This window comes from Mercurialis annua, linkage group LG2 (genome assembly GCF_937616625.2).
Source record: "Mercurialis annua linkage group LG2, ddMerAnnu1.2, whole genome shotgun sequence".
Classification (NCBI taxonomy): domain Eukaryota; kingdom Viridiplantae; phylum Streptophyta; class Magnoliopsida; order Malpighiales; family Euphorbiaceae; genus Mercurialis; species Mercurialis annua.
In genome coordinates this window covers 53,665,943-53,680,449 of record NC_065571.1, presented here as the reverse complement: position 1 = coordinate 53,680,449, position 14,507 = coordinate 53,665,943, and the positions used below count along the sequence as shown (strand labels likewise).

The 14,507-nt window shown below is 34.5% G+C and overlaps 1 protein-coding gene across 1 annotated transcript; it reads left to right on the top strand.

The window, feature by feature from the left end:
- The first annotated feature begins 1,325 nt into the window (after positions 1-1,325).
- On the top strand, positions 1,326-11,436 carry LOC126667407 (uncharacterized). Its single transcript, XM_050360374.2, has 15 exons — positions 1,326-1,495; positions 2,629-3,161; positions 3,232-3,511; positions 4,002-4,288; positions 5,052-5,234; positions 5,511-6,260; positions 6,425-6,519; positions 6,617-6,676; positions 6,753-6,841; positions 7,318-7,881; positions 8,098-8,157; positions 8,421-8,491; positions 8,593-8,650; positions 9,941-10,211; positions 10,376-11,436. The coding sequence occupies exons 2-15, from the start codon at positions 2,755-2,757 to the stop codon at positions 11,065-11,067; spliced, it is 3,867 nt and encodes a 1,288-aa protein (XP_050216331.1). The 5' UTR covers positions 1,326-1,495; positions 2,629-2,754; the 3' UTR covers positions 11,068-11,436.
- Positions 11,437-14,507: the final 3,071 nt, after the last annotated feature.

The window sequence follows — 14,507 nt, the reverse complement described above, 5'->3', positions numbered from 1 at the left end:
ATGAACATATCATTTATTGAAGATTTTAAGTCCAGCCAAAATAAAATTTCCATGTAAAAGCAATAGTGTTCTGTTACTAAATATAATCACTATTTATTTCCATTCTTGATTGAAAAAGGAATAGTAGAACAGAGGATGAGCTTAATAAAACATACTAGCTTATTACTAGTATTTATCCATACAACAATAGCATAGTACTTATCAGGTATATTCCGCTTCGACTAATATTTTCTGTCATGTTAATCAATTTTAAAATGTTCATAAGAAATAAAAAGTACAAATCTACTAAATCAGTATATTATCAGTACTATAGTGGTAAGCAAAAATATATATTTTAATATTTCTTTAAAAAATTAATGGCTTATAAAACATAGAAATAGATTGCTGTCTGAGTCCCAAACAATATGGATAAATATGTAACGATCTAAGACGGTTTGAAACTTTTTCCTGAATGAAAAATCGTTTTTTGTTACTATAAGCATTGACATTCCATCGCATGACATAACATTACATGCTCCCCTTTAGGGATAAGGTCCAACTTAGTCTCTCAACTTTTCATAAAAATTTTAAATTGAAATTTTCTTATTAATTAGACCTCAATATTTCAAAAAAAATTCAAAAATGCTAAACTGAATATTATTCATAGAGGTTCAAATTATGATTATTATTCAATAGAGGTCAAACAACTTGTTGTTTAGTTTAATAATATTTTGATTTTTTTTAAAACCGATGAGTACTCAATGATCTTTTAAAACTATTGAGTCAAACTACAATACCATTTAGTCTAAAAAATTAAAAAAGATCAAACAACACGTCGCTCGATCTAAATAAATAGCTGAACAATGCATCTTTTAATAAAAAAAATCCCCTATCTAAACTAAATTTATAGTTTTCCCTGCCAACAACAATTTTATTTTTATTAAATATCTACTTCCTCACTATAAAAATTAATAGTTGTCATTAAGCTCTTCAATCCTTGTAGACAACCTTGAATATTAAGTCAAACACTAACTTGATTAATGCCTTGTTTCTTTACCATTTAACATCTTTAAATTCATATCATTTCGTTGGAATATTTGCTAAAAATATAAGTTAAATTGTCATTTTTGAAACTTTAAGCTATAACTGAAAAGAAAAAAATAATGGCATCCAAATCTAAACTTCTTATAAATATTGAGGGTCCAATTTGAATTTTATCCCGTAGCCTTTATTTACTCTCAAGCTGTACGAAAGCCGGCTCCACACTTTTCTCCCCAAATTACCCTTAAATTCCTAATCATTCCATATTTTCAACACCCAAAACTGTGGGACAAAAATGTAATTTATGTAAGGCCAATTTCCATTGCCGATCAAAACTCAGGGCGCCTTGTCCTCCATGGCTCTTCTGTACGAACCTTCGATTCGGAGCTCCGAATTTTTTTCTTCAGAATTCAATTTTTGAATCTTCAAATCATTCAATTTTCACTTCCTGTAGCATTATTTTTATCTAATTAAGGTAATTATTGCTCTCTCTTCTTCAATTTTTTGAGCTTTTTTTATTTTCAATTTCACCTTTGATTCAGCTTGCTAGGGTTTGTTTTTGTTAATTTTTCAGTTTTTGTAATTAGTTGTCATGTATTATACTTCCATTTTATATGTTTAATGTCGATTTGATTTTTTCTTTCGAGAATTGCTGATTTATTTATATTATGCAATAATTTTGTTTAATGAGCTGAGATTAGGATTGTTGAATTGCATTAAGTATACAATGAAGTGTATATGTGAAGTTGTTGCTTGAATTAGCAGCTTAATTTGGCAATGGAGTAGCTTAATGAATATTCAAATGTAGTTATTGTTTTTTCTGTTAGAAAATTCATGGAGTAAAGCTAAGATAAAGATCTGGAAGTGTAATTGTGTGTAATTTTAGTGGAGAAATTAAATTTAAGTAAAGAAGTTGAGCTGATTGGCAATTTGCATGTTGAGAATTTTAAATTAATAGAAAGAGTGATTGTAGCACGATTGAGTTACTGTTCTATGTAAGTAATGATCTGAATATAATTAGTTTAGTCATGGATTTAACTCATTGATTGATGCTTTCTCTGAAAGTAGAGTTGTATTTTTATTTAAAAACAGTTAAGGTTTGGAATGCAATCGACGCATTTGTTATTAATGCATTTCCTTGTGATGTAATTCTGAAGATGTGCTCAGCTAAGTTTAAGTTTAACTTTTTTAAAATAAAGATAAAAATTATGTACTACATCCCAGGTGGGCTTTTCGGTGTCATTTGCAACTTCTGAAAATTCTGTTTTGAAATTTCTTAATGTGTCAATATTTTCTACCTGCACCAAAATCTATAAGATTTGAAGTATATAGCTAGCAAAGCTTACAAACAGCAGAAAAGGTTGATTAAATCAGTTATCTTATCTTAGTGATGCTTCATGAACTTTAGCTCACTCTAGTGTTCTTAAACTTCTGTAATTGAAAAAAAGAATTGTTCATTATATTGGGGGTTAGAGGGAAGATTATCAATTTTGGTCATTTTAATCATCAGAACTTGTGAATCACCACAGAAGTTATGGTAATATGTGAAATCTATGATTTTTGTGAACTTTGGTTTGTGTTCTTATCCATGGCCTTTTCGCTTTCCAGGTGCATTACCCATTACTGTTCTAGAAAGGTTCAAATTGGTATTTATGTGTGACAGTTCTATAACCTTGTCATGCATTATCGTATCTATTGGACTTCCATTACAGAGGATGTGACAAAACCTAGGCAATGGCAACATCTAGTAAGTTTGATCTGTCTTCTGATATCCCGGATAGGCTGTTATACGCCAGTGGGCAGCGTGGATCCCACTTAACTGCTCAGTTGGACAGATCAGGCAGCTTTCGTGAGAGCATGGAGAATCCAGTCCTATCTTCTCTCCCAAACATGACAAGAAGCGGTTCTACATTAGCGCAGGGAGATGTGGTGAATTTCTTTCAATGTTTGCGCTTTGATCCAAAGATGGTGGCTTCTGAACATAAGTCTCATCGCCAAGGGGACTTTAAACGGCACTTGAGTAATGCTCTTGGGATTTCGGTGGATGATATCCCATCTGGTCCTCTCAAAGGAAAAATTCCTGTGCCTGAGGACATCAAGAGAGTTAGGGCTGCCGTGCGTGAATGCACTGTCAAGGCCAGGTAGTTCTTTGAATGATATGCTTATTTTGTGACAGTTGTAATTGATTTATTAAAACTTAATAATCAACAGGGAACGTCATAAGACTTTTAATGAAGCCTTATCTGTACTCAACAAATTTTTTCCAAGTATCCCTTCAAAGAAGAGATCTAGATTAGAAGGCTTTGCTAACGACCGGCCCAATGCCTTGTTATCAAGTGATCGATCAGTTATGGGGCTTAGCATCGGTAAGATGGGAGTTCATAATCATGTTGGTGGTGGTAGTTTTGAACTTGATCATCAAAAATCAGAGGAAAGAACCAGAAATGTGGTGCCAAACAAGCGGACGCGAACCTCGTTAGTGGATGTGAGGGTATGTATCTTTTACTCCCTGCTTTACCTGCATTCCATGCTACTTACATTTGTTATGAAAGTTTTGTTTTATGAAGTAATTTGTCATGAAGCTTGTCAAATAAGTCTATGATTGAGGCAGTAATGCCTTTGGTGCGTGTAATTTTTTTTTTACTTTGGTTGGTATCCATATTTTCATATTAAACATGTTTTCTACCTTAGAGGATCTGGAATCCAGTTTTTCTTATAAATTGGAATTTCAGAAGTTACTTGTTTTCCAGCTTACCCCTTCTGCTTGCCAAAGAATACATATACCCAGCAGTAGTGAAGATTTTGTTTGCTGTTTAGGTATTAGAATTTCCTCACGGTGGCTTATTTTGGAACACAATTGATTTTGTATTGATTGTATCTTGTACAATGGACCTTTTTTCCAACCAAATGCCTGTTCATGCATCTTAATTCCTTTGGAAACACTTTTGTTCAAAATCTGACGGATCTATGTGGATGTGCAGAGCAATGCTCTCGTCAGGCCATCTGGCACTGTAGATAGAGATAGGGAAATGCTAAGACTTGGAAATGGTGGTGCAGTTCAGGGTGATGATCGAAGTTTATCTATTGGGGTTGATGGTTGGGAAAAGACAAAAATGAAAAAGAAACGTTCTGGGATAAAGCCAGACATATCTCCAAGTATAGTTTCACCTAAACCAAATGATGGATATCGGGAGCCAAAACAGGGAATGGCACAGAGACCTATTACTGAGGCTAGATCAAGGTTAAATAGCGACTCCCATAGCTTCAGGTATGCCTTTTCGAATTTTCACGTTTCTTCTCTGGCCTGCTGTGACTATTTAAATATTTATCGTTTAAATGTACTTAATTACTTAGACGCTATTTCACTCTGCTCATTTTCTTACACTGGCATGTATACTTTCCTAGCACTCGAGGATGATGTATTTGCTATTACAAATTGCTTCAACAAATTAGTGTATGAAGTGCTTGACCAGTGGTATTGCCCTAATAAATGATCGTAACTCTTGTTGAATATGACGGCCTCAATTTGACTTATATCAAGAAAACGATTCTTTTTGAAGCTTTTATCATATAATATGGTGAACACTTCATGTACAGTCTAGTTGAGGGGTTGTATTTTTTTAGAATTCTTCTTGGTTTATTTTTGTTTAAGATCTACATGGGTTGTCAAATACCCAAATCACCCCAAAGTGCAAGCTGGGTGAGACTCTGACTCTGACTTTATTATCTCTGAAACATATCCACACGTGAATGCCCATTGAGCTTGAAGCGTGAACAAACAAATACCACTTTACCTTGTTCAAATATTTAATTAATTAAATGGGGTGTCAATGATCGAATTCTAAATCTTTTGATCTCTGATACCATGTCAAATAATTAACTCATCAAAAAATTCAAGCTGTTAGGCGAGAGAGTCCGGTAATGGCTTTATTATCTCTAAATGCCAATACTTTTTTAGGATATATACTTTTCGTAATTTCCTTTTATAGTCTCCAAGTTTGTGACAGAATCTGGTTTTTGTCCTATTGTAGACCTGGAGTTTCCAATGGTACTGTAAGCATTGCAAAATCAGATGGTGTCTCACAATCGCCGGGTTTGAGTATGCGATCATCCATCCCTAGAGCTGATATTGACAGCAGTTCTATGATCAGTGACAGAAGGGAACGTTCCATTGGTTCTGATAAGGAAAGGGTGAATCCCAAAGCTGTTAATAAGTATGTATGATATGCTTAACGCGCTTTTTGAGCACATCCTTATGTTTGTTAGTGATATCACTGTCCTTCCCAGTTACTTGGGGTTTTTTTTGGTCTGTCAGGTTTTACTGCAATTGTTTCTTCTTATTAGCGTTCCTTCCTACTTTTCCTTGTTATTCTCCAGAGACTTAAATTTCATTATTTTTTATTTTGATGAGGGGAAGCGAGTCGTTTTGATGGACAGTCTTTTCTTTTATTCATGTAATGACTTGTGTCTTTTATTTCTGTGACGCTCAGAGCAAACGTCCGTGATGATTTTAATTCAGCTAGTTCCACGTCAAGCACAAAAATGAACGCATCTGTAAGGGGTCCACGATCAGGTTCAGGTATTGCCCCCAAATTGTCCCCAGTTGTCCATAGAGCAACCACTCCAAATGAGTGGGAGCTATCTCATTGCTCAAACAAACCACCTGCTGTTGGAATAAGTAACCGTAAACGCACAGCGTCAGCTCGGTCTTCATCTCCACCTGTTGCCCATTGGGCTGGTCAGAGGCCACAGAAGATCTCTCGTGCTGCAAGACGAACAAATTTGATTCCAATTGTTTCAAATAATGATGAAAGCCCTGCTCCGGATACTGTTTCTGATGTTTCTGGTAGTGATCTTGGATTGGGATATGCCAAGCGTTTGACTGCCAATTCTCCGCAGCACATCAAATTAAAAAGTGAACCTGTATCTTCAGCTGCATTATCTGAAAGTGAGGAATCAGGGACTCCTGAGATTAAATCTAAAGATAAGGGTAAAAGGTCAGATGATATAGATGAGAAGGCTGGACAGAATGTTCTAAAGGTATCCACTTTGAGCTTAACTTCGAGAAAGAATAAGCTTGTTTCCGGAGAGGACATTGGAGATGGAGTGCGGAGGCAAGGGAGGACTGGGCGGGGTTTTACAACAAGGTCTCTCATGCCAATGTCAGTTGAGAAGGTCGCCAACGTGCGAACTGCTAAACAACTTAGAAGTGTCAGACTTGGCTTTGAAAAAAATGAAAGGTTAAATCTTTATTCCTCACACAATACTCAATTTCTTTATATACTCCCTTCGTCCCATTCTAATTGACAATTTCTAATGGAGGGAGTATGCCTTTTCTTTTCTTTGGCCTAACTATGTTAAACCTCTCAAATAAATATCTCTGTTAATTGGATATTTACTGCAGCAAGACAGGTCGTCCACCTACTAGAAAACTTTCTGACCGGAAGGCGTACAAGCGGCAAAAGCATACAACAGTTAATGCAGCAGCAGATTTTCTTGGTAATTTTACTTTGTAGTCATGCAGTAAAATTTTGTATTTAAATATTGCAATTATCCATTTTATCATCCTCATTTACTCTTGGCTCCATTATTTTAGTTGGTTCAGATGATGGGCATGAAGAGCTATTGGCTGCTGCAGGCTCTGTAATTAATCCTGGTAAATTTTTTCCCTGGAAAACTTATTCTGTTTGTCGCTAAATTGTTCCATTTAACTAACATTAGCTTGACTTCAGTTCATGCATGTCTCAACCCATTTTGGAGGCAAATGGAGCCATATTTCAGTTTTATATCTGATTCTGACATCGGTTACCTGAAGCAACAGGTAGATGCACTTCATTTAACTTGTCTTTTCAATAATATTATTGTAAACATGCCCATTTTATCAAATAATGCCGTACTGTTGTTTACATTTTAGTTTGAAGGTAATATTTGCTGCAAAGAGCCCATTTAACTTGTTGATGTCTTTTAGGTTTCTGTAATCACATTCCAACACTCGATATTTACATGATTCCTCTTTGGCAAATATAGATGTCAATTTTTATTTCTTGAAGATATTGTTTTATCTGTTATGCATATCCCTGTTATAAACAGCGGCTTGCTTTATGAGCATTTTGATGCCATCTAATCATTTATATTGTGCTATCCATGTCAAGTAGCATATAGAAAACCATGCTTTTAAGTATTTTAGTTACTTCTCAATTGTTATTGGAAATTTAAGTATATTGGGAGTAGGAATAATGGAACCTTTTATGGCTAAAATTATGTTTAGTGACCAAAAATATTTGCTTATACTTTCAGGCAAATGTTGATTCTACTGCATCATCGCCGGCACGTGTTTCATCTGATCTAAATAACTGTTGTATTGTCTCTAATGGATTTGGGTTGATTGAACATGAGGGAGAAGGGGGAATTTCCACTGAAACAAGGCTTTCTGAACAGTTAGTGCCAGGAACAAGAGACATTCCTCTTTATCAAAGACTCATAGCAGCTATAATTTCTGAGGAAGATTGTGCCCAAGGAAATAGAGACATGGAATTTGATATATATGAAAGTGGATTTGAGCTGGATGAGGAGTTGGGATCAAATGGTTTGAATTATATAGATAATTTTAAGTTATCTAGACATACTGCATTTAATGGTTATAAATTGACGGGGAAGAAAGAACATGATGAGGTGGACATTGACGCATTGAGCATTCCTACCATGGAAATGTATTCAAACTTCAATAGTGTAAACGGTGTACTTCAAGACCAGGCTATGATTACTAGCATGGTCTGTCCAGAATTTCACTATGATGATTTGCAGATAACTGAAAATCTCCGTCTGGAAGTTCAAAGTATTGGAATTTATCCAGAACTACCGGTATGCTCATTTTAATTGTATTTTCGTAATAGTTTTATATTTTTTTGTTCAATATACTTCACTGTTTTTTTGTCTTTGTTTGTAAATATTTGACCATGAGCTTAGTTACCTTTGCAACATAGTAAGAATGCTTGAAATTTTTGATTTGATGTTGATGTAGCCTTGCGTTGATATATCCCTAATTGCAATTATTTTTCTCTTCTTCCTAATATGTAGATGGGGGGTGAAGGAATTGGTGAGGAGATTAGCAGCTTAGAGGAGAAGTACCGAGGGCAGGTAATGTTGATTATTCAGAAAACCCTTGCCTAACTTGTTGAGTATTTTTCTTTATTAAATCTGTTTTTGTCCTACCATATCAATTCTTTTGTGGCTGTCGTGTAGTTTATAGGGAATGTTTAACATGCTTTTTCTTTTGTCTGTATGGCGGAAGTAGCAAAATGAGGTTTTTTCTTGAGTTGCAGCATGATCATATTGACCTTTACATGTTACACTCATTGCAAGCTAAAGCATTGTCTTATAGCTGGTCTTTCTTACAATAGGTTTCAAAGAAGAAAGGATTGCTAGATAAGCTGTTGAAATCTGCCTCAGAAACAAAAGACCTTGAGGAAAAGTAAGGAATGAATATTTCCTTTGTTGGAAAAAGTTTGCATGCCTTTGCATATGAAACAACTTCACCTTGTTTTACACTCACACTGCTGTTTGTTTATATAGGGAATTTGAACAACGTGCTCATGACAAACTTGTCACAATGGCTTATGAGAAGTATATGGTAGTGTTCTTGCTTCTTACATCATCTTCTTACGTTGCATTGTTTCACCTTATTCAGCTTTAGCTTGGACATGTGACAAGTTAAAGATTCATGAGGCGAGTTACCAAAATGTGTAAAATGGATTTTTGAAATAATAAGCAACACCTTCTGTTACTACTTTAAGCTCATCATAGAGGTTTTGGAATTATTAGTTACCGAAAGAAGAATAAGAAACAATGATGTAAACCTGGGATGTAAACACGTGATGTATAATTATCCTGCTACATACTCCTTCCGTCCCATTTAGGAAGTCCTTTTGTTGTGTTACACGCATATTAAGAAGACGTAAAACTTATTTTTTTCTTGTTTTTCCCTTATTAATAATTGTGCTTTGTAATTATACATAACATCAATATTCTTGTAAATGTATTTAACCTTTAAGATAAAACAAAGGGTAAAAAAGGAAAATTATGCTTAAAACGTTCAATGAGACTTTTTTAAGTGGGACATAAAAAAATGAGAAAAGGACTTCCTCAATTGGACGGAGAGAGTATATGGTAGCTAATTGCACCTTGCTAAGCACAGAGCAATAAATGCTAAAATCATCCAAGTAGTAAGCTCAAAGCTCATCTAGTAACAAGTGCTCACAAGTTATTACTTAAAGAATTGAAGTTTCTCCTAGAGGTCATTATCTTCCTAGTTTGTGCGCTAACAGTTGTTATGTGGTAGGTTAGATGCATATCAATTCACAAGAAAGCATTGCCATAGATGTTGAGATGCACCTTTCTTCTAAATTCTTGAATTTTCTGATAGAACATTTGCCGAATTTGAGGTTTAACTTTTTTCTCACCGGTAAAGTAATCATATCTTTAATTTTTTTGAACTGTACAAATGATTTGGTTCGCAATCTAATACCTAAATTGCTCTTTGAGTCTAAAGAGGCATATCTATCTTTATTTTCCTGTCCCTTCGACCAGATGACAAGCAAAGCAACTTAGCTGTAGGAATGGCAGAAAGGACTTGGTTCCAAAATCATTGATTAAAACCCTAGTCTGCTAATCATCTGACTTAACTCTTTTCTTTCCTTTTTTTTTTTCACAATAGAAGGGGGAGGGAAAAGTCAAAGGGAATTCCTTCATCTCTTTCTCAATTGCTTTTTCCATTGACATGTTTATATATTTACTTCATTTCACACTGTTTATGTAATTAATTAGTGCTTCATTGTTTATCATACTGGAGACTGTATTATCAATTGCTTACAAATACCCACCTGGATGGTCAAGTAATAGGATTTATAATTTTTCTTGATAGGCTTGTTGGGGTCCAATTACTGGTGGGAAGGGCTCTGGTAACAAAATGGCTAAGCAAGCTGCCCTAGCTTTTGTGACGCGGACATTAGAAAGATGTCATACATATGAAGACACAGGGAAAAGCTGTTTCAGTGAACCTTTGTTTAGGAATATGTTTCTTTCTAGTTCTTGCCACCATAGTGGTGGAAGATCATCAGGTACTCCTATAGATGGGGATTCTGCAAAAGTCTATGCCAGTGCCTCCGGCCGCTCTATGGAAGCTAGAGTTTCAGGTATTTTATCTGGTTGCTCTGAAATTAACTGTTATTTATCATATGTGCATGTTTTCTTTAAATGCCTTTTGAAGTCATTTCAGGTGGTCTGAGATGTATTTTTCATATAGCTTTATTTTCTGATCACGTGGCACAATATGGATTGCCATTTCCTCTTTCTGCAGCTTCTATGGGCTCACAGTCAAGTCCGCGAATTTCTCGGTTAATTCAGAATGGGGATGGCTGTGTTGCTAATTCTTCTGATTTGCTTCCACCTGTAAATCGCTTATCTGCACAATCTACACTTAAAGAAGATACATGGTCAAATAGGGTGAAGAAGAGGGAACTGCTTCTTGATGATGTTGGTTGTAACATAGGTACTTCAAGTACCCCTTCTGGAATTGGAGCTTCTTTGTCAAGCAGTACAAAAGGAAAGAGGAGTGAGAGAGATAGGGAGGGAAAGGTTTTATCTAGGAATGGAACTAATAAAATAGGTCGGCCATCATTGTCAAATGTTAAGGGAGAAAGGAAAACTAAAACAAAGCCTAAACAGAAAACTCAATCATCAGTTTCTGTAAATGGCCTTCTTGGGAAGATATCAGAGCAACCTAAACCCACATTACCTTCTGACACAAAGTCTGGTGAAAGAAGTACTAGTAGCAATTGTAAAAAAAAGGATGGTTTTGGCTTGGATGCATTGGATGATCCTGAGGCTATTGATTTCTCCAACCTGCAGCTACCAGGATTGGATGATGGCCAAGGGCAGGATCTGGGTTCATGGTTGAATATTGACGATGATGGATTACAAGATCATGATGCCTTCATGGGTCTTGAAATTCCAATGGATGACCTATCAGATTTGAATATGATGGTTTAAAATCTCTGTATAGTCCTGTTCATTATACTATTGACAAAGAAAACATAATCACTGTTGTCAAGAAATGACCAGATACATGAATGGTCATTTGCCTGCGGGTCCACAATTAGGTTATATAGATTCTTTGGTAGACTTCAAAAGATTTTCAAGGAACCTTTCAGATGCTTTGGTTTTTGTTCCTGTATTAAGCTGGTAACTTCGACTGTAAAGTTCTTTTTCTCCAAGGTACAAGTTATCATGTCACAAGTTAGTACATTGTAGAATTTACATCGCAGTAAGCACTGAATCCTCGCTGTAGCTTTTACAAATCAGAGAACAATACCTCTTGTACATAAATTTTATATTTCTAATAAATCTGCTTTGTAGTCACTGTAATTTACCTCATCTGGACCATCTAACTAAGTTTTTTGTCCTTTTCTTATTTGTTCTTCAATTATAAGATATTACATTTATGATACTTACATTGCAGTTCAAGCTGTAGTCGAACTGGCTTTTGATATGCAATAACGTGTTCTTGGTATAGTCTGTCAAGATTCTCCTCCTTGTGACGAGCAAGATACTTGAAATACTTGGTCTCTCTGTCCCTTTTTTCTTCTTTTGCTTGGTTATTTTTCTGCTTTGATATTTTTATAGGTTCTGGTTATGCAAATTCTCCCGGACCAGTTCAAGGTATGATTTCTTTGAGCATTTTTCTTTTGCTCTCTCTTTTAGTGTATATTGTGTTCTACTGTTCTTTAGCTTTTCTGCAGCAGATTTGATGACCATGGTTCTTGCAGGAAATATTCTTCAGAAAAATTGATCTCTCCATATGTTAAAATTTGCACCCTACATTGAATGGTGAAGATTAATTTTTATCCTTACCAGTGCTTATAAACAGTTTTTTTGAATTCATCTTGTGATTGCCATTCTGGCAATGTTTGGCCTGGTGGGGATTAAGTTAGATGTTAGATTTTCTATGTTCTATTTGAATCATGTACCTCAAATTTAAAGGATAAGTTCAGGCGTTCGTTGCTGTAATGTTGTAGGTTTGCAGGGTTGTGACACACGTTTGAAGATCATTTCAAGCTTCAAAGTTTGGCTCGTGCTGGTTGTTCCTTTGCCTATTATATCTTGTAAGTAGTCGAAATCAAACTAATTCAATTTGTTCTGGAATATGACCTAGATGTCCGCCCTCCACTAGCAGAAAACCATAGACAATGTTGGCGGTGTTTGATTAGGCATCAGAAAGCAAAAGTTAATTCATTTTCGCAAGCCTTATTCACCTATCATTGAAGTGAAAAATCATGTTTATTAAATCAGAATTTGTGGAAAGTATAAAAAAATCCAGAATATCTATAACTTGCTTGTTTCTATATTCTGGTTGAGGTTCTGTATCTTTTATTTATAATACAAGTCTTCAGTAATGTACATTAGAAGAGAGTTCATAATATGTATTCAGGAAGAATCGTCGTTTTTATTTTTCTGGTGTATTGTGGTGTTATAGGTCTAAGGGTGTAAGTGAGTCGAGCCAACTTGCGAGCTACTCAAGATTGACTCGAAAGAAACTTGAAATCGACTCGATTAATATTGAGTCAAGCTATTCGAGTTAAAAATTGAGTCGCGTTCAACCATCAAAATACTTGGCTTGATAAGCTCGCACCCTAATCAAGCTTTAGTTAATATACCTTTTGTACCCTTTACAATTATATCTATATATAATAATACCTTTATTTTTAGGCCGAACCCCCAAAAAATATCAGATCTTTGCGATTTTTGTCAGTTGTGACCAAACCTTTCAAAATTAACAAATATAACCCGTTTTTGTATATTATGTTTCTTTTATAGCCATTTTTTTGAACCAGTTCGATTTTTATTGTGATTAAACTTTTTATTGTGACACAACACGCAAATGTTTGGTAATTTATTTCGATTAAATCTTTTTTAATCTTATATACATGGTTGTCATGTTGGAAAAAAAATCGGTTTGATTCGAAATTGGCTATAAAAGGACATAATATGCAAAAATGGGTTGTATTTGCTAATTTTGAAAGGTTTGGTCATAACTGACAAAAAAACTTAAAAAGGTTTGGTATTTTTAGAGGGTTTGGCCTTATTTTTATATGGAATTTAATTTTTTTATATATATACAAATAATCGAGTTGAGTTCGAGTATCAAGTCTCAATTATTCTATCGAGTTTGAGATTAAGCTCTTAAAATAAAACTCAACTGAGTTCGAGTCAAGTTTTGAATTTTAGATTTTATAATTGAGTTGATCTCGAGTTTGGCAGTATTCGACTTGGACTCAACTCGATTGCGTCCTGGCGTAATGTTAACAAATCCATTTTACACTTGTGTGCATCTCTGTTGCCTCCATTGGTTGCTTTGTGAATGTTGAATAGTCGATTACTTGCGATTACCTGTGTGTAGTTCAGGCAGATCCACAAGCACTGCAACCATTGTTAGGAAGCGGAAGCGGAAGCGGAAGCCTAAAGTCTAAGCAAAGCTCCCTCCATCTGTATTCTGTGGTAAGGTGCTTTTTGTTTTCTTGCCATGGCTTCTCATCTTTATTTTTATTTTCTTTTGGTACTTCTTTTTACTCTTCACTAGCTCAGTTTCTCTTCTGCATCTGCATGGCACTAAGACGTTGGATTATAAGCTATTATCCTAATTATGAAACTTTAATCCCTTCAAAATTGTAAATGAAGTTCCATTGTTTATACCAATTACTGCCACATCTATTTGGGCGTTTAGCTCGATAGATGCCTGAATAAACAAAACTGGAGTTTATATTCTATGTGCTCTATTTTCATTTTTATTACAAATATATTCTGATTAATTTTTATTTACAATTTCATGCTTCTGTAGTAAATATTACGAAGAAAACTGTAAAAAAGCTACTTAATATACTCTACATTTATTTTTATTTTAGTACATTTTTAAAGTTATTAAAAAGCTATGACAAATTAAATTCATGTATGTGAAAACTTTATATTATCTACAATTTTGATCATTCTTTTTGAACTATTTATTATAGTAGAACTGCGTTATTTTCATTTCTTTAGCGATACATATTCATTTTTCATTTGATAATTGGCTTCTATTTCCTTTGATTTTTGGTTGTTGGTTCAGTTTTCCAGTAAACTGTTATAGTCACATTCCTTCGAATGTATTGTTTTTAGGATTAACTGTAAAAAAAGGCTCACAAATTTTAGCGCGTTTTGCAATTACGAAATTTATTGCAAAAAATTGACGGACTCTATATTTTGATTCAAGTCTCATGAAGTATAAATAAAATAGATCTATTTAATATTAAAATAAATCAAAGATGGAATTTAACTAAATAGTAATTTAAAACTTTAATTAGATAAAAAAAACTGTAGATGTATTTTGAAAGTACAAATAATTTATTTATATATTATAGTTTCTGGTTTTGCTATTGGTGTTATCAATAGAAAACTCT